The sequence below is a fragment of the Bidens hawaiensis genome, unplaced genomic scaffold (assembly GCF_021521415.1).
Source record: "Bidens hawaiensis isolate Kalapana, Puna unplaced genomic scaffold, B.hawaiensis_p1.1 tig00025391_1, whole genome shotgun sequence".
Lineage (NCBI taxonomy): Eukaryota > Viridiplantae > Streptophyta > Magnoliopsida > Asterales > Asteraceae > Bidens > Bidens hawaiensis.
Genome location: NW_027494059.1, coordinates 25,114 through 49,269, shown reverse-complemented (window position 1 = coordinate 49,269; position 24,156 = coordinate 25,114). Strand labels below are relative to the sequence as shown.

General features: G+C 35.0%; 3 protein-coding genes across 3 annotated transcripts; 2 read left to right on the top strand and 1 right to left on the bottom strand.

Moving 5' to 3' along the window:
* Positions 1-222: 222 nt before the first annotated feature.
* LOC143571540 (uncharacterized) lies at positions 223-798 on the bottom strand. The gene has a single exon (XM_077056936.1). The coding sequence runs from the start codon at positions 796-798 to the stop codon at positions 223-225; it is 576 nt and encodes a 191-aa protein (XP_076913051.1).
* Positions 799-14,611: 13,813 nt separating this feature from the next.
* Positions 14,612-15,673, top strand: LOC143571539 (uncharacterized). The gene has a single exon (XM_077056935.1). It carries the CDS (start codon positions 14,612-14,614, stop codon positions 15,671-15,673), a length of 1,062 nt encoding a protein of 353 aa, XP_076913050.1.
* Positions 15,674-15,790: 117 nt separating this feature from the next.
* On the top strand, positions 15,791-16,975 carry LOC143571538 (uncharacterized). The gene has a single exon (XM_077056934.1). The coding sequence runs from the start codon at positions 15,791-15,793 to the stop codon at positions 16,973-16,975; it is 1,185 nt and encodes a 394-aa protein (XP_076913049.1).
* The last annotated feature ends 7,181 nt before the right edge of the window (positions 16,976-24,156 follow it).

Below are 24,156 nucleotides of genomic sequence, written 5' to 3'. Positions count from 1 at the left end.
ACTCCTCAGGTCGACTTTAGAAAACATGGTTGCACCATAAATTTCATCAAGCAAATCATTTAATCGGGGAATTGGGAAACGGTATTTATTGGTGATATTATTGATGGATCGACTATCCATGCACATCCTCCACTCACCGTTCTTCTTTGGTACAAGTATTGTTGGAACTGCACAAGGGCTGAGTGACTCACGAATTAACCCTTTCTGTAGAAGGGCGTCGACTTATTTTCGGATCTCGAGTGTTTCTTTTGGATTGGTACGATAGGCTGGTTTGTTAGGAAGGACAGCTCCTGGGACAAGGTCGATTTTATGCTGAATCGATCGTGCAGGGGGCAGCCTTGATGGAATCTCGGCCGGGAATACATGAGTGTAAGACTGTAGCAAGGGTTGGATAAGGGGGTGTGGTGTTGATTGTGGCTGGTCTTCTTCGCCATCAAGGCCCATTAGAATGATTTCTTTAACATCTCGGTACTCGTGTTGTTCTGCTTTGAGCAGTGTGCTCAAAGGAGGTGGTGGATTTGTGGATTGGTTGGATGGGGAAATAGGGGTGAGGGTTATTTTTCGGTCCTTGTGAACGAACGAGTAAGTGTTCCGGTAACCGTCGTGCATTGCTCGACGATCAAACTGCCATGGACGACCGAGAAGCACATGACAAGCGTCCATAGGAATGATGTCGCACGAAATCTTATCTGCATATACTTTACCAATACTTAGAGACAACAAAACTCGGTGTGAAACACGAATGCCGTTTCCTGGATTCAGCCATTGAATGACATATGGTGAAGGATGTGGTTCCATTACTAAGTTCAACTTAGAAACCATAGTCTGTGATGCCACATTAGCACAACTACCCCCGTCAATAATCACCGTACAAACCTTATTTGCAATTGTACAACGTATATGGAAAATTCTTCACGTTGAACATTCTCCTCTCGAGTAGGGGTGCTTCTCAATGCTCGCCTAACCACCAGACAATCACCATTATTAGGGCCGATCTCTTCTTCCTCGACTGTAACAGTTGTTGCAGGCTCGCTCGACGGTTCAACAACAAATTCATATCCACTGGCAAGTTCAAAATCGGCAAGAGAAATGATGCGTTTGTTTGGACAATCAGAGGCAAAGTGTCCTAATCCTTGACACCTGAAACATTTGCGTGGTGCTTTATGGGTTTCAAAGGGGGCATTGGAAGTTGTAGATGTTTTGGGGTTTAAAGGGGTATCATGCTTAGGGTTAGGTGCAGGTTTCTGGTAATTGTTGGAGCGAAAGGTAGGCCTGTTGAGGTCTATTTTCCCTTTGGCTCGTTGTTGTGAGTCCACCTTGTGGGTCAACAACGTTAATTCTGATAGGGTCTGATAAGAATGTAACTCTACAACATTAGCAACTCTAGGTTCAAGGCCACCTAAATAACGTACCAGTGTTTGGGGATCATCCTCTGGAATGTCACACATCAATAAGAGATACTCGAAATCACGAGAATACTCTTCAGCTGTACCCGTTCCTTGTTTCAAAGAATGTAATTGAGAAAAGCTGGACTGAATATAGTGCGCGGGCATAAACTTTTCTTTCATTTTTTTTCATCTTTGGCCAAGCACGGATCTTTTCTTTTCCAAGTCGTTCACGTTTCCTACAAGTGTTAGCCCACCACGTCGATGCATACTTACGTAACTTAAGAGCGACAATCTTGACCTTGTTATCTTCAGTAGTTTGTTTATTGTCAAAAACCCTTTCAACAGTTCGTATCCATTCCACGAACTCATCGGGATCTGGTTTACCATCATATTCAGGGATGTCCACCTTGATATCATTAGAGTGCCAAGTGCCAAAACCCTCATGTGTACCACTCCCCCTGAATTTTTTTTATGACGGTTATTTTTGACAGACCCCTCTTCATCATCTTCATTGTTTGTTTGTTGGGAGACAATTAGTTCTTGGATCTGATCCTGCATCATCTTCATCTGTTGGGTCATCTCCCGTTTATCATTTTCAATGGCTTCTAAGATCTTCTTCATTTCAGTACTACTTCGGGTATCCATAGCTCTGATACCAAATGGTAGCCAAAAGCTTAATGATTGGATCGAATAACCCGACGGCTGTGATTATAAATGGGCAACGGACCTTCGAGATACAGGTTACACCACTCGATGGTTCGTTGGGCAACTACTAATGTGAACTTATGATACAGATACACCACATTAATTCAAACTAGCTTCCAAGATCACCTCCTAATCTCTGCCAACAATTAGGATAGCAATGGAAAATAATTCTCAAAACAAGAGAATCAAAATTTAGGAACTCCAAAAACTGCTCATTCCATTAACGAGTTACAATACAAAAGGGAAAAACAATAACCACCCACGTAGCCACATTTTAGGGAAATAAACAACTGCTTTTGAAAAACAAAATAAACAAAACTAATTAAGAAATAAAACTGCAACATATGTGAACGTGGGAATTACTGGAACTGGACTTGCTCAATTGTTTGGATCATTTTGTACTAGGCTAGCCCAAGACTGGGTCGGTTCTTCAAAATGGGCCAGGTCTTGTGAGCCTTTAAACTGGGCCAGGTCTTGTGATTCTTCATATCGGGCCTGGTTTTCTGGTTCAGCTGCTCGAGCCGGGTTCTCGGACCTTTGGCTAACATCCTCCCCTTCTTCAAAAGAGTTTGTCCTCAAACTTGTAAGCTGAAATAAAATGTGTTTTCGACCCTTATCTCTTCGATACTTAAGAAGTTCATTACTCTTAGTTATCTTATCATGAACCTGTTGATGCAAGCGTTTGATATCGGCAGCTAACTCACCAGCCTCCTTACTGAACTTAGTAGTGGTATCCAGAACTGCAAGGTCAATAGGTGTCTTCGGGTTCATACCATACACTACCATAAAGGGTCTGAGGCCTGTCGTTTTACTAGGAGCTCGATTGTATGCAAATTCAGCTTGTGGAAGTAGGTCTTCCCACTGTTTCAAATTGTTTTTGATGAGGGCCCGAAGTAAAGACCCAAGGGTTCGGTTGGTGACCTCGGTTTGGCCGTCGGTTTGTGGGTGACTTGAGGTGATGAACTTAAGTGAAGTACCCAGTTTACGCCATAGGTTCACCCAACAATGGCAAAGAAACTTGACGTCCCGATCACTAACCATGGTTTTGGGTATCCCGTGAAGACAAACGATCTCCCGGAAATAAAGAGTGACAATTTGGACTGCATCGAAAGTAGTGTGACAAGGAACAAAGTGAGCCATCTTGGAAAAACGATCCACAACCACCATAATGGAATCCCGTTGACGTGGTGTACGGGGCAGCCCCGTGATGAAATCGAGACTAACGTCTTCCCACGGTGCCACTGGTACTGGTAGTGGCATGTATAAACCATGGGGAAGTGTGTGAGTCTTAGCTTGATGACAAGGCAAACAACATCGAATATAATGTCCCATATAGCGCTCCAATTTAGGCCAAAAAAATTGGGCCTGTAACATTAAGACAGTCCCATCGAATATAATGTCCCACATAACGTACCAGTGTTTGGGGATCATCCTCTGGAATGTCACACATCATTAAGAGATACTCGAAATCACGAGAATACTCTTCAGCTGTACCCGTTCCTTGTTTCAAAGAATGTAATTGAGAAAAGCTGGACTGAATATAGTGCGCGGGCAGAAACTTTTCTTTCATTTTTTTTTCATCTTTGGCCAAGCACGGATCTTTTCTTTTCCAAGTCGTTCACGTTTCCTACAAGTGTTAGCCCACCACGTCGATGCATACTTACGTAACTTAAGAGCGACAATCTTGACCTTGTTATCTTCAGTAGTTTGTTTATTGTCAAAAACCCTTTCAACAGTTCGTATCCATTCCACGAACTCATCGGGATCTGGTTTACCATCATATTCAGGGATGTCCACCTTGATATCATTAGAGTGCCAAGTGCCAAAACCCTCATGTGTACCACTCCCCCTGAATTTTTTTTTATGACGGTTATTTTTGACAGACCCCTCTTCATCATCTTCATTGTTTGTTTGTTGGGAGACAATTAGTTCTTGGATCTGATCTTGCATCATCTTCATCTGTTGGGTCATCTCCCGTTTATCATTTTCAATGGCTTCTAAGATCTTCTTCATTTCAGTACTACTTCGGGTATCCATAGCTCTGATACCAAATGGTAGCCAAAAGCTTAATGATTGGATCGAATAACCCGACGACTGTGATTATAAATGGGCAACGGACCTTCGAGATACAGGTTACACCACTCGATGGTTCGTTGGGCAACTGCTAATGTGAACTTATGATACAGATACACCACATAAATTCAAACTAGCTTCCAAGATCACCTCCTAATCTCTGCCAACAATTAGGATAGCAATGGAAAATAATTCTCAAAACAAGAGAATCAAAATTTAGGAACTCCAAAAACTGCTCATTCCGTTAACGAGTTACAATACAAAAGGGAAAAACAATAACCACCCACGTAGCCACATTTTAGGGAAATAAACAACTGCTTTTGAAAAACAAAATAAACAAAACTAATTAAGAAATAAAACTGCAACATATGTGAACGTGGGAATTACTGGAACTGGACTTGCTCAATTGTTTGGATCATTTTGTACTAGGCTAGCCCAAGACTGGGTCGGTTCTTCAAAATGGGCCAGGTCTTGTGAGTCTTTAAACTGGGCCAGGTCTTGTGATTCTTCATATCGGGCCTGGTTTTCTGGTTCAGCTGCTCGAGCCGGGTTCTCGGACCTGTGGCTAACACCCATGACCCATTTATTTTTTTTACTATAAAACTGTTTTTTAACTATAAATAATATATATCTTTTTTAAATAAATTATATTTTAATTTTTAGTATATTCCTATTTTTTATGATTTTCATATCAAATATTTGTTGAGATTATTTTTTAATTTAATGAGATTTATAACCCGTTTAATGAATATCTGGGTTTGGTGAGACCCATACCCGTGAATTTGGGTTAAGTGCATGAGAAACCTCTTTAATATAATGCAATATGGTGGCTTGAGAGAATGTTGGGTGCAACCAGAGAGCTTTTAAATGTTTCGTTTATATATATTACTAGTTTTTATCCCCCGTATTGTGGGGGTTGTTTTATATTATTTGTTTCTAATATTTATTTATTTTTTGAATTTTTATTTTTTTATTGTATGAAAATTAATAATATACTTATGGTTTGATGATTAATAGTTTCACAAATAAATGGGACGTTGTAACCCAGTTTAAAAGCTATATGAGTTTGATGAGACCCAAGACCCGTTTATTTTTTTTATTATAAAGTTAGTTTTTTAATTATAAATAATATATATCTTTTTCTAAATAAATCAAATATTAATTTTTAGTATATCCCTACTTTATATGATTTTTATATCAAATATTTGGTGAGATTAGGTCTTAATTTAGTGAGATGTTATAACCTGTTTAAAAAATATCTGGGTTTGATGAGACCTATACCCGTGGATTCGGGTCAAATTCATAAGAGACCTTCATTTAAAAATCAAGAAAATTTGGTGATTCTAAAAAAAAGGGAGCGGCAAAATCACGACACATAAGATTTTTATGGTTTCTTTTATATATATTATAGATTTAAGATTAAGATAATTTAATTCATAAATATGACTAAAATGAATCAGGGTGATAAATATATATTAAGTGCTGTTTATGTTTGCTTTATATAATTTATTTTATAATTTTTAGAGTATAAAAAGGTGAATATCCAATGAATGGGGCCTAAAGAGAATTTAAAGATGTGACAGAAAGATTTCATCCCGGGCCCATTCATGATGGCATGTTAAAAAATAAAGTAGGGATAATTTTATATTCTTTTATGAGCCGAGGGTCTCTCTGGAAGCAGCCTCTCTATTCTCAAGGATAGAGGAAAGACTTGCCTACATCCCACCCTTCGACCCTACCGATAGCGTGCTATGCGATGGGATATACAGGGCTTGATTGATTGATTGATTATCCTTTAAAACAATATAAAAGGAAAAATAACAATATCTGAGTGCTTTAATTTACCAATTAACAATTTACTAATTATGGTATTAATGATCTTTTAAACTTTAAAAAGTAACTTACTAATTAAGTAAATTGTTTTTTTTTTCGAACTATATTAAGTAAATTGTTTTAGCATCTTATTCTGACTATTTTCTATTTGAAGGAATAAAATTTTAAATATAATACATAGCACATATATTTTTTGATTTGAAGTGTTTCTTCCTGATACATTATAAGGATTCTAACATAAATTTACAGGTTTGATTCTGGTTAAAAAGATTTTTGTTTAGTTTGGGCCAAACCTACATATACACTTAGCTAAAACAAGTTGTGTTCAGGTTAATTTGGTGAGTTCACGAGTTATCTCTTTTATTTTTATAACTATGTAACTCAACTTGCATTATGTATCGTGTTCAGGTTGACATAATTTTTGACTTCATATCATGATCGCATTTACAAAGACGAACTCTTTAAAACTCTTATGTTACAATATTGGATTTGCAAAACCTTGAACCACTTTTAAGAGATTGCTAAACAAAAGTGGTCAAACAAGCCTAATCGGTCAAAATGTATTCAGCCAAAAAGGATCAGTGTATTGATCGAACACCTTTTGCCAATTCAATGTATATTTTATAAACAAAAATTATGTTACATAATTTATAACTATATTGTTAAAATAAATGCTAATTTTACTAAAATGAAATTTTACAGAGTCGAATATCATTTCGCCAATTTATCGCTTGTAATTTGCTAATTTATTTAGAGCATTCACAACTCATCCATCGTCCTAGACTCCTAGCCCCCATCTTCTAATTATATAAAAACAATCTCTAGCCAACCATTTCTCTAACCCAACCCTATTTTATTTAAAGAAAAAAATGATACATTATCTTTTTTATATATGAAAAACTACTATGCATCCTCCATTAAATAATTATGGGTGTATAAAAATGAAAAAAAAATAATTAAATAAGTATTTATGAGTAGGATAAAGAAAAAAAAACAGGGAATTAGATACAAGAGGTTTTTAGAATATATTTTTTAGATAATTAAAACGTTCGAGATACAAGATGGAATGTGACATACTTTATATGCATGTACATATAATATAACTGAAACGCTCCCCCCCCCCCCCCTCCTTCCCTTATAAATGTGTTAAAAGTGAGATCTTTTAACCGACTCTAAATCAATTTAGGCTCAATGCTTAACATAGTATTATTATTCATAAAAGAGAGACTAAGCAAATAACAGTCCATGACATAATGATATTATTTTCAATCAATATTTTTGTTTTTCTTATTTTGTATGAATGGGTCTTTGTAACTTTTAATAAAAACAAGTCAATTGTCAAACTAATGATTTGATGCATGACTTATAATGAAATTAAGTTGTTTACAAAAATTACAATCAATTCAATTATCATACGGATGAAAAGCATATATGAAGTAAACTAAGCACCTAAATTAATTTCCATTGAAGAACTCATTCTCAATTACCATAGGAATGGAAAGCACATATGCCAAACTTGCTACCCTACACTCTAGCTAAAAGCAGACTAGACAATATTAGTTCTAATCAGGAGCATAAATTTCTAATCAGACTGGCACCAAGTTCCACGGGCTTAGGTTTACTCTAAACACATCCAGTCAAACCTGTTACGACGTTTAGCAAAACGTTTTGTGTTCAAATTGACTTAGTTCATGTGTTAACCCATTTAACCTTCTATTTTTTTATAACTTTCTTTTAAATCTATTTTAGTTTAGAGTTTAAACTGATTTTGTATCTCATGTCAACAAAATTAAAAGATAAAAAGGGCAATGGACATGTTATATAATTTAAACATAATTATTTCATACATATATTTAAAAGTAAATTAATTTTTAGGTTACATACGTCTCATTCGTATCAACCAGTTAAAACTCATATAGTTTGATACTTTGATTCATTAGTATAACATATATTCATTTTCATGTTGGGTTTGTTGAATAACCCGCAAACACGATACATTTAACAACCCTAGTTTTAACACGGATTAAAACTTGCTTGTCATCGGATGCCATGCTGGTAGGCACACTAAAACTTTTATAGTTTGGCATGATGACTTTTAACCACAATGTCAAACATAATAATATGTAATAATTCAATGACATAATAATAACTAAAAGAAAACCAATTATTGGCCCCACAAAACATATAACAAACATCCTAAATTTTCAACACTTTCCATCCATCTCAACAATATTACAAGTGACTAATTTGAATCAAAAGTCATGGAATCCAACATTTAAAGCAAAGATCAGAGTATCATGATGTTGTTTTAGAAGATTATAGCTACTATTTTTTAAAATAAAAAATATAACTTTTTTCACACTTGTTTTGTTTGCATTGAAATAAAGGTCAAAAAGGTACATACCACTTTTCTACATTCTAATCATCATTTTGATGTATTGATAGCTTTTTTTATAGCCCCAAACATCTCAATTGCTTATAATTAGTAAGTGCATGAGTTGTTCACTTTATCAACATAGCCTACATCCTAACACTCAAACCATAGTGTATCATTCAGCAACACTGTTATGTCTTAAGCCACAAAGTACTCAGGTACAACCACCAATGCACTGAGTACTACTGCCCAATGCAAGAACTCTTTGACAGTCTGCACAATCTTGTACCAGTGCACATGTAAAGTCCCGAGTTTTCACAAGTCATACCATTTCTTGTCACACAGATTTATTGATTCTCAAACTAAATAAATGACTAGGATAATTAAGCAAAAATAATAATAAAATATGAAAAATCAACATAATCCTAAAAGGTAAGATAAAAAAGGAGTGGGGCAGAGTTACCAAAGTGGTGGAAAATGAGGTGCATATAGTGAGTGCTTCTTCCTAAAACACCTTCATTGCATATTTTGAAAGTAAAATTATTGTAGTAACATGGCATATAACTTCATTACAGCTGTGACCATTTATTTATAAAAAAGTAAAGGAATGAGTAAACTGCAACACTGAGAAAAAGTGCTTTATAATCAAGTCAAAACCATAAAATAATTTCATTAAGTCAACAGTAAATTCCTAAAGGAATATAATTGGCTATAAAAATTATCTAAAAAAAGAATATATTGTGGCTACTCGAATGTGAAATTTAAGCAGATAATAGGAACTATGCACCCATGGTTTCAAGAGTTTCCTGAAACATTTATCTACATGAAGCATAAACAGTGTATTAGATTGTTCTTGAAACTTAAAATCACACGTTGTGCACCACGATAGAGAGAAGCGGTTTCTCCTTCATGTTATTGCTTTCCTAAACATATAAAATAATTTAATTAACTAGAGTGGAGAATGATTGCCATTTAGAGTGTGTTTGGATGTGCGCTTTGAAAGTAATAAGCGTGATCATGAATAATCAGAACCAGAAATCGGTTGTACCGAGCAGATGCTGCAAGTGTTTAGAAATAGAAACCAATGCATATAACAAAATAAAAGGCATAATCCTCAGAAAATTTATTCAAAACACAAATCCAAACACGCCTGTAGTCTAAGGTTTATCTTATCTTCCTCACAAACCTTCGAGATTGTAATACAAAATCTAATGCCAGATGGCAGCAAGACAACTTGCATTTCAAATGATGCAAAGCAGAAGCAAGTGAATCCATTGAAAAGTTGAATGCAAAATGCTGGCGAGAAGTTATCGCGGTCCAGAAATATGTTCTCAGAAACAAGAGATGCTGCACTTGAAAACAACAAAATTGTCCATCCGCTAGGTAAACAGCTGCAGAAGGAGAAATACTACGAATCCTGTTACAAGGTAAATAAATTAAAACATCAAGTTGAATTCTGTAAATAATATATCACCAAAACTACAGATTTACCTTATTTTCACGTTTGAAAATTTTGGCGGAGTAAATTATAAGAAAAAACATATCTAAATAGCAGTCAAGAAACTGTAATAAGGTATTTTTTTGTAACCATATTTAAACAAAAAATGTTTTATAAAAGTTAGAAGGTTTTGGAAAAAAAGCACGTTTTGGGTTTAACCATACTATTTTTTTCGTAACCATATTAAAAAAATGTTTATAAAAAGATTAGAAGGTTTTGGAAAAAACATGTTATGGGTTTAACCGTACTCCGCCTGATTTGACTATTACCAAAATAAAATTGCAAACAGGGACAAAAATGAAGAATACTCAGAGCATTAGCAAAAATCAATCCAGCTGACCAAATGAGCAGAATGTTGAGTACTACATATATAAATGAAAACAAAACCAAAGAATTGTTTTAAGTTGATCCTGGAATCTAGCAGTACTAATGATTCAAGACTCCTATAATTACTTACAACAATATAGTAACACAGAAAATTCCCTATGTACTATGATTAATAAGTTTAAGTTATGAATTCAAACATAGAGAATAAGTTGGGTTGACCCGAAACATCTGTTACAGATTTTTTAAGTTTATCATAGTCGTGTTGTAAATGTTAGCAAAATAATATTATTTTAACTATAGTCAAACTCATGGTTCAAGAGGTTTTATGCATTAAAATTACACTTTCAGCAAATCTTCAACCCTTTAGAGCAACCTATTCAAAGTACATGGGTCAAAATTTCCTATATATTGTTCCATGTTACTATATGTTTAAAAATCATCATTAAATAATCAAAGAAATTAAAAATGACACAAACTAAAACACATTGATTAACTAAGCACAGAAGGAAAGAGTGAAAGACTGCCTATTCGGAAAGCAACCAATAAAAAAACTAGTTCAAAGGGCATTAGTTGTGTTTATTTTTATTGTAAAAGTATTAACTTAATTAAAAGCATAATCCAACCAAAAAGAAAAAAAAGGACAGAAATGTCACTTACCATTCATAGAAACAGTACTATATTCAAGCTGCAATGGCTTTTCCCATAACAATCGTATGGAAGAGTAACAATAGCTGGGCCCAAATGCTATAAACACCAATCCTACAAAACATGCAACCACATTAAACCATTTCTCAAAAGATTTACACACACACGCACACAACGAATAACAAACTAACGAGAACAGCTTACTGACTAACATAACATACATGATGCATCTATAACAATAACATAAGGCAAACTTAAAAGCTTTTTTATGGCATAATATCAGGGCCGTCTCCGAGAATTTAAATACCTCGGCCGAGCCAAAATAAAAGGGCCCGTAGGCCTTAACGAAAATTTTTTATTCGCTAGTGTACATGGATAAAAGTTTTATCGACCGATTTATTATAAGCAGAATCCATTCTGAACATGTAATTATCTCATAAACCATTGCAAGTAACCTTATTTTTTACAACAAAAAACATATAAATGTAACATGTATAAAAAAAGTTTGTGCCCCTTGAAACTTATGTGCCCCGGCCGCTGGTGCGGCTCGCACACCCTCCGAGCCTCCCCTGCATAATATGATGAATGATTTACCTGTTTATAATGATCTACAGAATCAACAACAATTCTATTTTCTATTTTTCCTTTTCTGAAAAATGCCATTAAATAAGTTTTTTCCCTCCTGGACTTTTGGACCTCAAATTCGTTAAGAAATTTTGCCTTCACTTTACTTCAAAGATGCAATATTTCCCAACTTTATTTTCAAAGGGGCATGAAAAAGAAAAAATTATTATTTGCATAACTACATCCATATCAATTTATTGTAACTTGATAACAATATAGTTTGCAAACGGGTTGCATTCAAAATATTAATATCTTGGATATAACTAAAGTGTCCGAATGAATACAGCTTGGTTATATGGTGAATTACGTGCACATTTTCTAGAGCTGTTTATCACAGTTTCCCAACTTAAAAAACCATAGAAACAAAAAATAAATAATGATTACCGGCACGATCTTCTGCAACTTTTTTTCCCAAAATTACAGCTCTTTTAACATTCATTTGCCATCACGGATCACATTTTTTAATTGAAACATGATAAGTGAATTTGTTTCAAGATAACTAATACCTGAAAAGAAAGAGAACATAAATTTTATATCCATGCAGAACTAGAAAATAATCCCAATAGCACAAAAAGATGCAAGCTCCATGTGCAGTCTGAGACAACGCAAACACAATAGCCCTCTCCTGCAAAACCATACAGAACCGTTTATATTAATTCCAAATTATAAGAATTTCTGGTTGCCTCTCATTTACAGTCAAATACAACTCAAAAGCTGAACTATTCAATAACAATCGAAATTTTCAAGTAGAATGATCTAGAAGGGTTTACGCATTAACAATACACTTTGGATTGCTTCAATCCATTGCCTTTTATTTTACATGTTTGACTCGTTAAGGACAAACATACCCAAAATAACACATTCATAAGTAAATGGGTAAAAATTGCCACGGGGGTAAATGTTCTAGTTCTTTCAGTGTACATACTATATGCTTATTAGTGACATAATATTAAGCTAGGGTCAACATCCAACAACTGATTAAGCTATAGAGATTATTCACTTTAACTTCCTTAGAATGTCGATTTGCTTAACAATAACAATGCAAACTGTTATACAATCAAATGCTGCAGATTAACATCAATGGAAAGTAAACTTTGAATTCTCACAAGTAGAATTCATTCACATATTACGCTGATTAAGATGGCTTGCCAATATGAGTTTTAAGAAACTTAAAAGCTTGTATCCGGAAAACAAGTACACACCCAATAAGTTAATAGTTCCCAGTCCCAACTCCCAGGGGAGACTTATCCAGGCTATTTTCAAAAGCTTTGCTGCATTATCACCAATTTAAGCCCCTTTGCTGCCAAAAAAAATCATTTTTTAAAATATTTAATATATTCACAAGCAATGAAACCAGGGCCATTTTCCACACAAATAAAAACCAAAAACACACATACCAACAGAGTACACATTAATGAGCCTTAATGCATTAGATATGTTTACATATAATTCAGTAATAAACTGATACCATTGAATTGGTAATAAATAATACATGTGTGACGAATAGATGAAACTGAACAGCATACGTACAGCTGCATTGTTAAAATAAAAATAAATGTGAGACATTTAGAAACAGAAACCCCCAAAATTACAATGAAGCAAAAGGCAAAGAACTTGAGAAATCTGCCTAATTCTAACTAAGGAAGCCAGAAAAACTAACTCGATAGTACAACTTAAAAATTACAAGAATAAGATTCAAACAGCCACATACAACAACAATAACATGCCAGTTAATATTAGTAGAAACCAAGGGTTATAGAATGATTAGAGAATTATAACATCAAAATTTACACCTAAATATCATGATATTGCATTTGGAAGGATTTGAACCAACACCACTTTAATAAGAATGGTAGTTAACATGTAGAAAAATATGTTGGAAGTGAAAAGTTGATCACATGGTTTAAACTTTGAAACGTAAAATTAATTTCACTTTTATAAAAAAATTAGGGAAAAAACAAAATATTTAACTTCAAATATTAGCACTTTGCATATATGATACCAAAGAAATAAGAAATTCTCAATTTGGTAAGAAACACTTGATTAACCACAACTGTTTCAGTTCGATTAGTTGTACAATTACCAAATTAACCTTTACACCTAATCGTTATTGGTTATTTTTTGTTACTTTAAGTTTAACTGTGTTGTGTTGATGAGATGGTTTACATCTCACATTGTTTAGCAGTTTCCTTATTTACCTTATACACTAGTTTAAACACTGAGGTGGATTCATCATTCATTTTATGAGAAAAAAAAACAGCTACCATGAATTCTTTCAGCTATAACTCAAATAAATCTATGCTAATTATGCATTGTGTAAGTATTTAGTTAAACAGCCAATACATGACAGGAGTGGCTTTGAAAAGGTAAATGTTGATGATCAACTTTTGTACATTGGGCATGTATGATTGTAAAGTTAGTAAGCATGGGCAAGTGGTGTTCGTTTTGGTGAAGCATTAGTGTGTGAGCGAGTTATTTCAGCATACAGAGCTTGTTAGTGCACTGCATGGCCATTGGCATATTTGGCATCGTGGAAGTCATGTGGCTATATTGCGTCCGATAAATAGGATATACATACACAAACATACAAGTTAAAAAAAGAATAAATATATATATAAATTAATTCAGCAATCTACAAATGCTTTAGTTTATTATTGCCGGTTCCAGACCCGGGGGTTGCTACAACGTAAAACTTACATAAATAGTGAACGTTGGTAGGTCAGTATACGAGCCCGAATATAGTGCAACAGCTACTGGATTTGAACTTTAATGATAACTGTATTTTGGCATTTACCCTGAATATAGTTAGTTATTCAAACACCTCTAAGCTAAGGGTTGGAAATATCAAGAGAATTTGTGCATAATTTATTTTAGAGGTGGCTAAAGAATCTTCATCTAATTTGGTGGAAACTGACTGGAAATTTACCCATAAAAGTTAAAGAGCTGGATATTACTTGTTTAAAGCAATCATAGTATTAAACGAAACATTACTTGTGTGGAACAAAGCCTTACCTTCATCCTTTCATATTGTTTCAAATATTTCCACAGCTTTTAAACCATAATTCACACAATCTTCGTACTCCCCTTTAATTTGTTTCGTTTTATATAATTATTTCCTTTCCTTCCCCTGGAGGGAGCATAATTATGGATTCCTTATGGACGGACGCATTATCCCAACTTGAGGATGAGCTAGAGTCTAATTGCACCAGCCTTTCATACGAATCTATAAATTTCCTGGAAGCATTAATATACCAGCCATATCAACAAAACCAGTTCAGTAAGCCAATGGTGTGGATAGGGATTTATATTGCAATAGCTTCTCTTTTCTGCATCCTACAAATAGTGGCTGATCTACTGCATGGTTTCAGAAACAAAAAACTATGGTTTCCGTGTAAATACTTTACTCTAAATACTGCTTCCCTCACTGTCATAGCTGTTGCAATGAAGCTGCCCATGGATCTAAATAATTCAATGCCAAATCAAGTGGACCAGGCTGCAAAGGTCGGAAGCATGGCATTTATGTGCACCATCATGGCTAATTTATTGCCTTCTCTAGCAACCATGGGCAACAAGGAACTTCTCACAAACATCATAGCTTTGGGTATTCTAGTAATCTCCTTGGTTGTGAATGTATGCATTGAAATGGAAACCGGTGTGGTTAGTTTTGTCTGGTTGGTTATCGCAATTATATATGTCGCTACGCTACTCGCGTTGCTGATGATACATATCAGTTTGGCTTTGATGATTCTTAAGTCAAAACAAATATTAGAATCCAAATACCAAGCAGGTCATGAAACAGCTTTGAAGTATGTAGATTTGCAACAACCAACGGTTGAGAAGCTAAAGCAGCATGTCAGCAACCATTGGATCATGGCAGAAACTGGCAGCCCCCAATTTGTTGCAATATACTCTGCTACAACCTCTGCTTCTGGGGTAATATGTATTTTAAGCACAGTCCAACATGTTATTACAATGCTTTCAACATCAACAACATCAGGTATGAAGAACTACGGGTCGGATTGTAAGTGGTCAGTTTCAGTGATTCTTATAACACAATTTATCGGAGTAATATTGGGTTCCGTTGCACCTATTTCCAGATGTTTTGCACCCTTAAGCTTTAAAGTGTCCATAAAGTGGATTTGGAACCATATCCGGGTCTTTAAAGTAGAGAGTTATTGTACTCAAAAGTTGTATGATTGGAAATAGAGTAGCATACCATTTAAACTCAGTAGCCACAGATCCAAGATTGTAATCCAGGATCTAAAGGTTCTCATTTTGAATCTTTGTATCGGATTTCAAACGACAGTTGTGGTGGTATGTAAGATGATAGCACTAGTCCCGATTTTCTTTGTAATTGGTGCATTGTGTTGTTCTCACTGCTGGAAGTGGTTAAAGGTCATGTTCGGCGCGTCAGATAATGTGCTGGTGGAGAGACCTGGTCAACTACAGCACAATAAAGATTTTAGACAGTACGTTCTGCAACTTCAAGATGATATGGAGCCTGCTCAAAGAACATTGACAAGAATGTTAAATTGCATGAACCATCTGCTCCAAAGGGCTGAAAAGCAACAACCTAACAATCTAATGAAGCTTCTACAGGAGTCTAGTTGTTTTGAAGGAGTAGGAAAGTATGACGTGCATCAAGTCCCAGAAGAAAAGTATATGGATTGCTGGAGCTTACCAGTAGTAACCCTGACAAGCATCGCCATATCTCTTCCTAACATCCAAAAAAACAAGGTTGATAGGTTGCTAAGGAGTGTGAGTGAAGGTCTTACATATGCCAAACATGTGGAAGAAACCCTCAATGCTAGTGACGAGTATGTAGCCATTCAAAAGGTTTCTAGAAAGTTGTGGTTAGAAGTTGAAGTTTACCACAAATGGTTAGGAAACAAGTTGCCCATCCCTACTCATCAATTTAATACACCAAAAGAGATAATTCAATGGTTCGGTGATACAGCTAAAAACATGGTCACGGAGGTGGAAAGTAAGAATATGAAAGGTTCAGATGATGGTTCACTCTACACGTCGGTTTCTGCCAACTCAATGTACCGGATCACCCAAACGATCCTACTTTCCCACCATGTTGACATAGACCAGGTTAGCCAAGAGCAATTGTTTGTGCAATTATCATCAGTGATCTTGATCTCTCAGATATTGGCTGCTTGTCTCACCAACTTACCGCGAGTTATTGCAATGAAATGCCACACAAGTGTCATAGAGAAAAGGGAGGAGAGTGTGCATACTGCAGCCCAAGTTCTTGGTGAGACTATGCAGATAATCAATAGCCTTCAAGATCGTGAGCTCCCAGGCTTTAATCCTGATGAGTTGCCGCTTATTGACAAGTGGCATGATTGGTTTCTGCATCCTTCTCATGGAAAAAGTTATTGTTTCTTAAAGCTTTACCAAAAAAGAACAAAAAAAACAATCCATGTTCTACTAGTAAGGTGGGTTCCTATAGATTTGACTGAAATGGCATTTGTTGTTTACTCCTTTTTGTACATGTTTTAAATTTTAATACTGCAGATATAAGCTACTTATACAGAAGGGTGTAAATGAACGCTCATGAGGTATTTGAGCTTGTTTAATAAAAATAAAAAGACAAGTTGATCTTATTTGTATTATTTGATTGGCTTATTTTGTTCCGTGGCTGGTTTAGAGAAGTCAAAGTTCAATGCTTATTCTGGATAATTCCTTCACACCCATGTAGGCAGTGGAGGGTTTCATCTTTCACACTCACTAACATGTGTTTTGGTCATTTGAAATATGGTAGGGTGAGTGATTAAAAAAAAAGTGTGAGATTTCACCCTATCCCTGCCCTCACGCCCACCAACAACCCCATATCAAGAAGAGTGGCGTCCTTCCACGCCCTTGGGGTGGGGGGTAGGGGGGGGTACAGCACCTGCAAGTCCTGCGTGGCTCTTCTCCACGCCCCTCTCAAAACACCACAACGCATAGCCTTATAATAATGTCTTCACACAAACGATTCCCTATGTACTATGATTAGTAAGTTTAGGTTATGAATCCAAACATAGGGATTAGCTTAAATTGACCCGAAAAATATATATTCCTGTTTTTTTAAGTTTGTCATAGTCTTGTCAATAATGATATCAAATTAAAATTATATTAACTATAAACTAACTTATAAATAGCATGATTCAAGAAGTTTTATGCATTAAAATACATGTTCCCTATATTTGGATAGCACGTAGACATAAAGCAACTTGTTCACAATAAACGAGTGAAAAATGCCATCTGTACTCTTGACTAAAGAGTCTTATATTGTTACAAGTTACTATCCATTTGGAACTCATCATTAAATCATCAAAGAAAATGGCAATGATACAAACTAAAACACATTGATGAACTAAGCAGAAAAGGAAAGATTATCTATTCAGAAACCAACCAATACAAATTAGTTAAAAAGGTATTAGACTATTAGTTGTGATTGTTTTTAGCATAATAATTAATCAAAAGCATAATTTAACCAAAGAGAAAAAAAAAAGGGGGGGGGGGGGGGGTATGAAAATGTCACTTACCATTCATAGGCAATGATACTTTAGAGCTGCAGTAGCTACTCCATCACTCCATTTTCGACCGTAAAACAATTTTATGAGAAACCAAGAATAGCGACCCAAATGCCATAAACAGCAATCCTATAAAACACGTAACAACAACATTAAACCATTGCAAAGAGGACTGATACACACAGACAAAATGAATAACAAGCTAACTGAAATAGTAACATACTGACTAACGTAACAAGCTTCAAAAGCATCTCTTAGAGAAGTTTGTAACTTCCTTTTCTTCTGCACATCTTTTCTTGTCAATAATTATGTAGAAATAATTCAATTGAGCAATATTATATAATGTCTTGCAGGCAAAACATTCTTAAGCAACAATTCTGACAGCAAATTTCCAGAGCAGTGTGTGGTGATACATTCATAACATATTGCAAACTTAAAAGCTTGTTATAGAATATTATGATGAATAATTCACCCATTCATAATGGTGTAAAGAATAATATAAGACTAACCAGAATGCGTTTCTGTTTCTCAAATATTCAGTAGAAAAACTATACCTAACAAAATGGTTAGGGCGGGTCAGGAGTAAAAGGTCAGGATGGATTCAGGTTAGTGATACTTTTGAAATCAACAGAACTCTTCCTGCTATTCTAACTCTAACTAATGAATTTTAGTAATCTTTGTGCTCCCAATTATCATTAGAATTCGATGATCAACAAATTGCAGTAGCAGAATACCACCAATTATCATTCATATACGCACCAATATGAACACTTCTAACCAACTGCAGCTAACAATCAAAGTTTTCTATGACAAACACAAAATATTTAAGCATATACATACCTAATTTGTCTACAAGTCCATATACAGCTTGGTTATATACTTATAAGGTGTGTCAAACCACAAAAGTACCATCTTTTATCCTTGTTGCAGAAACAATTTCAGTAATGACGAAAGGGTGAATAACATGCACAACTTTTAGAGCTGTTTATCATAGTTTTCTAAAGTAACATACAAAACAAAAAATAAATAATAATAATTAGTGGCACCATATAAGAAAACATAACATAACATGCAATCCAGTCACAACTTTTTTATTTGGAACAGAAGTTTGTTTCAAGCCAATGTCAATAACCGCAATATCACAAGAAATAAGCCCAATATTACAAAAAAAATGCAAACACGGTCTCTTAATTACATGAATGAGATTCAAACAACCACAATACATACAAAAGGTTTTATATATATATACAGATTTAACACATCACTGGATTAAGTGTATTATTATTGTGAGGGTGAATCTATAAGTGATAGTAATCGTTCGTTCTTACCGCTTAATCTTCCTCAGTTAAATGTCTGACGGTCCATGTATTAATAAAAAATGAACGGATTGAATCTATCATCGCTGGAAGAAGAAGCATTTGTCATATTTAACATCAATTTTCGTTCTTTCATTCATTCACAATTGTCATCCCAAGTGAAAAGAGGAATTACCAAAATAGACAATATTCACCATTCATATTTTAAACAAAGGGTAAAAGGACAAAATCGTCCGTGAAATTTTCGTTTAAAATGATTTTTTTTTTTTGTAACCAGGCCATTTTTTTTTGTAACCAGGCCGTCGAGGTTTCATGTTTCTTGTCAATTACGTTTAAATCCTTAACTCTGTCAATTTTTATCGTTAACTCAAGGGTAGATCGGTCTTTTCATTTTGTTTAACATTTTTAATTATTTTTCTTAAATCTCAAATAACCTATTTTTTACCCATCACAATAAACACTAGAACCTACAATCATATTTCGCCGCCGGTGGATGCCTCCCTCCCTCGCAATCACCAACAGATCGGAAGATGGCGATGTTCCCGTATTTCACTAGTGTCTCGTTTTAGGCAACATCAAGTTCATATATGAAGTAAAGATGAATAGGCGGTGTTGGCGATTTTCTCAGACGTTCGGTCGTTTTTCTTGTCAATGGCTTGTTTTGCCGGCGATAGGCTATAACGGTTATTGGGCGGTTGTGGTGGTGTTGTTGCCTGCGTGCTGGTGGTGGTGAGAGGATGTGGGAGGTTGATAGGCGGTGGTGGTGTGCCGGAGTGGTAGTAGTTAGGGGGGTTCAAAACCGGATATCCGAAAAAAAAAACTTGTTTTATATTTAAACTTCCAAGTCACCACACATCCAAACCAACAACCTAAACACAATAGGTTTTCCAATCCAACAACCTAAACACAAATTGTTAAGATACAAACAAACAAACAATCCATTGTTCAAGAAGGTGGAGCCGTGGTGGATTTGGTGCAGACGGAAAGTGATAGCGGCGCCGAAGGATAGTGTCGGAGGTGGTGACAGTGACAGATAATGCAACGGAGGTGGTGATGATGATGGATAGTATGATGGTACTGATTAGAGAATGGAGACCAAATTGCAGTTAGGAGGGTGAGGGAAGTGACAGCCGGAAAGTTTAAATTAGGGTTGGTTGGACAGATGTTCTATGGTATATATATTAAAATTATTAAAAAATTTATTAAATTTAATATTTCGGATATCCGAACTATCCGAAAAATCCTAAAAATGATATCCGAATTTTCGGATAATCATCTGAAATTTCGGATAGTTTGGATACAAATTATTGGATAACTCGGATTCAGATAGTTTTGAACACTCCTAGTAGTAATGTATTTTTCAGGCAGTGGTAGACGAACGTTTGTGATGGTGGTGGTGTGTGGCAGATGATGATGATGATGATGATGATGATGATGATGATGATGATGGCTAGATCTGGTTAGGTTTTGTGGAGGGGCTGATGAAGCATGGGGCTCACTCTTTTTCAATTATTTTATATTGAAAGGGTTTAAAAAGTAACTAAATAATAAAGAACTAATAGAAAGACCATTTAGCCACTGAGTTAACGATTATATATAACGGAGTTAACTATTTGCACCATGATGGCTAAGAGGGTGTTTATTTTTTTCACAAAAGCTCTTCATGGCCTCTTTTGTCTACAGCGCGTAGACGTTTAGGCTTGCAGTGTGTTTGTTTTTCGGAAAACATTTCATTAAAAAGGTTATGCACGTCCTATTTTCCTAGAAGACATGGACCATAGTCTTCTAACATATTCTCCTCTTTTTTTTCATCTGACATAAAATATATGTTCTCTTCTCCTCCAACCCTCACTTACTGCCTTCTCCTTCACCTCTAACCCTAACCAGTCGCTGCCTCTCCTCCTTCTGAACAGCCGCTGCCACGCCGGACATGGGTATGTTGAAAGGCCATAAAAAATCGCTAAGCAGCTGACATGGGTTTTTATTATTAAAAGCCCACCGTGCCGCCGGATACATACCTCCATTGCTCCGCCGAGTATCTTGCTATGCCGCTTTAGTTTCTGGCAAATGCTTGTATCTATATGTTCTTTATACAGAGTTTGGATAGCTTGATACTTTGTTTGGGTTGTTTTGCATCTGATTCAAGAAGATTGAATCGGTTCTTAAAGAAAGCTTGCCGGATCTTAATCCGATGACAATGATAGGTTTTTCCCCATTGTTCTTGTTCAATCCCCATGTGTGACCTGTAAACGAACCGAATGTTCGGGGAACTGTTCGTGAATTGTTCGGCGGGAAGTTTGTTTATGTTCGTTTATTTAATAAACGAACGGACATGAACAAAAAGTTTGTGTTCGTTTAATTAAACGAACGAACATGAACACATGTTCCATTTGTTCATTTATGTTCATGGACATTCGTTTATGTTCGTTCAAGTCTGTTTATGTATTAATAAAAAATAATTAAATATTATTTGGATGAGTTGTCTGCTTAATTTGTTAATTTGGGTTCATTTAAGTGTTTTCGTTTATGTTTGTGTTCGTATATGTTCATTTATCTTTGTTCAGGTATATTTATTTATATTTTAAACATGCGAACATAAACGAACACACATGCCCATTTTTAAATAATCGAACATGAACATAGATATTTGTTCGATTAAGTGTACGTGTTCGTTTAAAGTAAAATGAACGAACACGAACATGTCCTTGTTCGTGTTCGTTCAATTCGTTTACAAGCTTTCATTATTCACATTGATGAATACATCGGTCATAATCTTTAGGCTCTGCCGATTTTATTTGTGTTCGTGAACACGTTAATTTCCTTAATGAACGAACACGAACATAAAATCTTACTCGGTAAGTGTTTATGAACCGTTCGTAAACACGTTATTTCCTTAACGAACGAACACGAACAAGGCCTTGTTCGTATTCGTTCCGTTCGTTTACAGCCCTATGTGTAACGAAAGAGAGTTAAATTAAATTTGTTTATAATTCTTGATGAACCCATTTTTTTTGTTTTGTTTTGTTTGTGTAAAAATATGTTTTTTTCTAATAGAAAGTATGAATTTTGAGGAACATATTAGGCAATTTGTGTAGAAAACTAGAAATGTTTGATCTTTATTTTCAAGATTAATGTTCCCATCTTCGAATTCTTGAATTTTTCACATGCCTCAAACTATAATTAAATTTGGATGTTGAAGGTCTTTTTTTTATTTAAATTTTAACTTATTTTAAATTTCAGTTTATTTTAACACTTTGTAGACGTAAAAAAATTGTCTTCTTCTTGCAGACTTAGAGGTTTGGTTCACCTCTTATGTTAAATATTTCTGCAGATGTGATCTGCAGATTGTAAACATTTTATCTCTGAAAAAACAAACAACACATAACTTATTGCCTTCTCTATCATCATAGCGTTAGGAATTCTAGTAATCACCATGGTTGTTAATGTATGCATCCAAATACAAACTGATGTGCTTGCCCCATATTGTATTTTTACGGTCTTCCACCCTATAGCATGCATTTGTGCTCCCGTGTTTCTCAAATATTTAGTAGAAAAACTATACCCAACAAAATGATCAGGGCAGGTCAGGAGTAACAGGCCACGATGTGTTAGGTCGGGGGGGTGGGGTGGGGTGGGGTGGGTAAGGGTCAAAACGGGTCGATTTATAAAACTGTTGTTTTGACTGTTGTTTAGATTATACTTATTTTGACCTTTGAAATCAACATAACTATATGAATTTTAGTAATCTTTATGCTCCCAATTATCATTAGAATTCGATGATCAACAAATTGCAGTAGCAGAATACCACCAATTACCATTCATATACGCACCAATATGAACACTTCTAACTAACAACACCTAACACATGGCAAGCACATAATATTTAAGCACATACATAAATAAGTCTACGAGTCCATATACAGCTTGGTTATATACTTATAGGGTGTGTCAAACCACAAAAGTACAATCTTTTATCCTTGTTGCAGAAACAATTTCTGTAATGACGAAAGGGTGAATAACGTGCACAACTTTTAGAGCTGTTTATCATAGTTTTCTAAAGTAACATAGAAAAAAAAGCAAATAATAATTACTGGCACCATATAAGAAAACATAACATGCAATCCAGTCACAACCTTTTTATTTGGAACAGAATTAGTTTAAACACAATGTCAATAACCGCAATCTCACAAGAAATAACCTTAATATTACAAAAAAAAAAATGCAAACACGGTATCTTAATTACATTAATGAGATTCAAACAACCACAATACATACATATATGTATATATGTATATGGTTAGGATACTAAGAGAACTATTTGGAAAATGAGAACCATTTTGAGCCATAAAAAATACCCTTTAAAAAAATTATGAAACAAAAAAAAAACGAAAATTTTTAGAAAGTAAGAAAACCAATTTTTTTTATTTTTCATCCCGGTTTCATAAAAAAAGGAAAAGAAAAAATAAACTTTAATTATACACATATGTATATTTTTATTTAATCTCGAATTACATGATGCACACATATGTAAATTATCTTTTATCTTAGACCATGAGTAGTCATAACTCTCCACCCCAGGCATTATGCGCCACGTGGCGCCCAGTCAGAGTTTTGTTTTTTTTTTTAAAAACACAGTGTAGTCATAACTCTCCACCTCCAGGCGTTATGCGCCACGTGGCGCCCAGTCATTTTTACACTTTTTGTTTTTTTTTATTTATTTTTTTAATAAGAATAATCAAATAACAATAATATTTTATTAAATAAATATTACATTAAAATATAAAAAACTACTCGTCGTCGTTGTCGTCCTCGTCGTCTTCGCCTTCTTCGTCCTCGTCGATGTCGCCCT

What these genes read in the sequence shown, in the direction of transcription:
- LOC143571539 (XM_077056935.1), top strand. Translation starts at nt 14,612, where the DNA reads ATGGATTCCTTATGGACGGACGCATTATCCCAACTTGAGGATGAGCTA.
- LOC143571540 (XM_077056936.1), bottom strand. Translation starts at nt 798, where the DNA reads ATGGAACCACATCCTTCACCATATGTCATTCAATGGCTGAATCCAGGA.
- LOC143571538 (XM_077056934.1), top strand. Translation starts at nt 15,791, where the DNA reads ATGATAGCACTAGTCCCGATTTTCTTTGTAATTGGTGCATTGTGTTGT.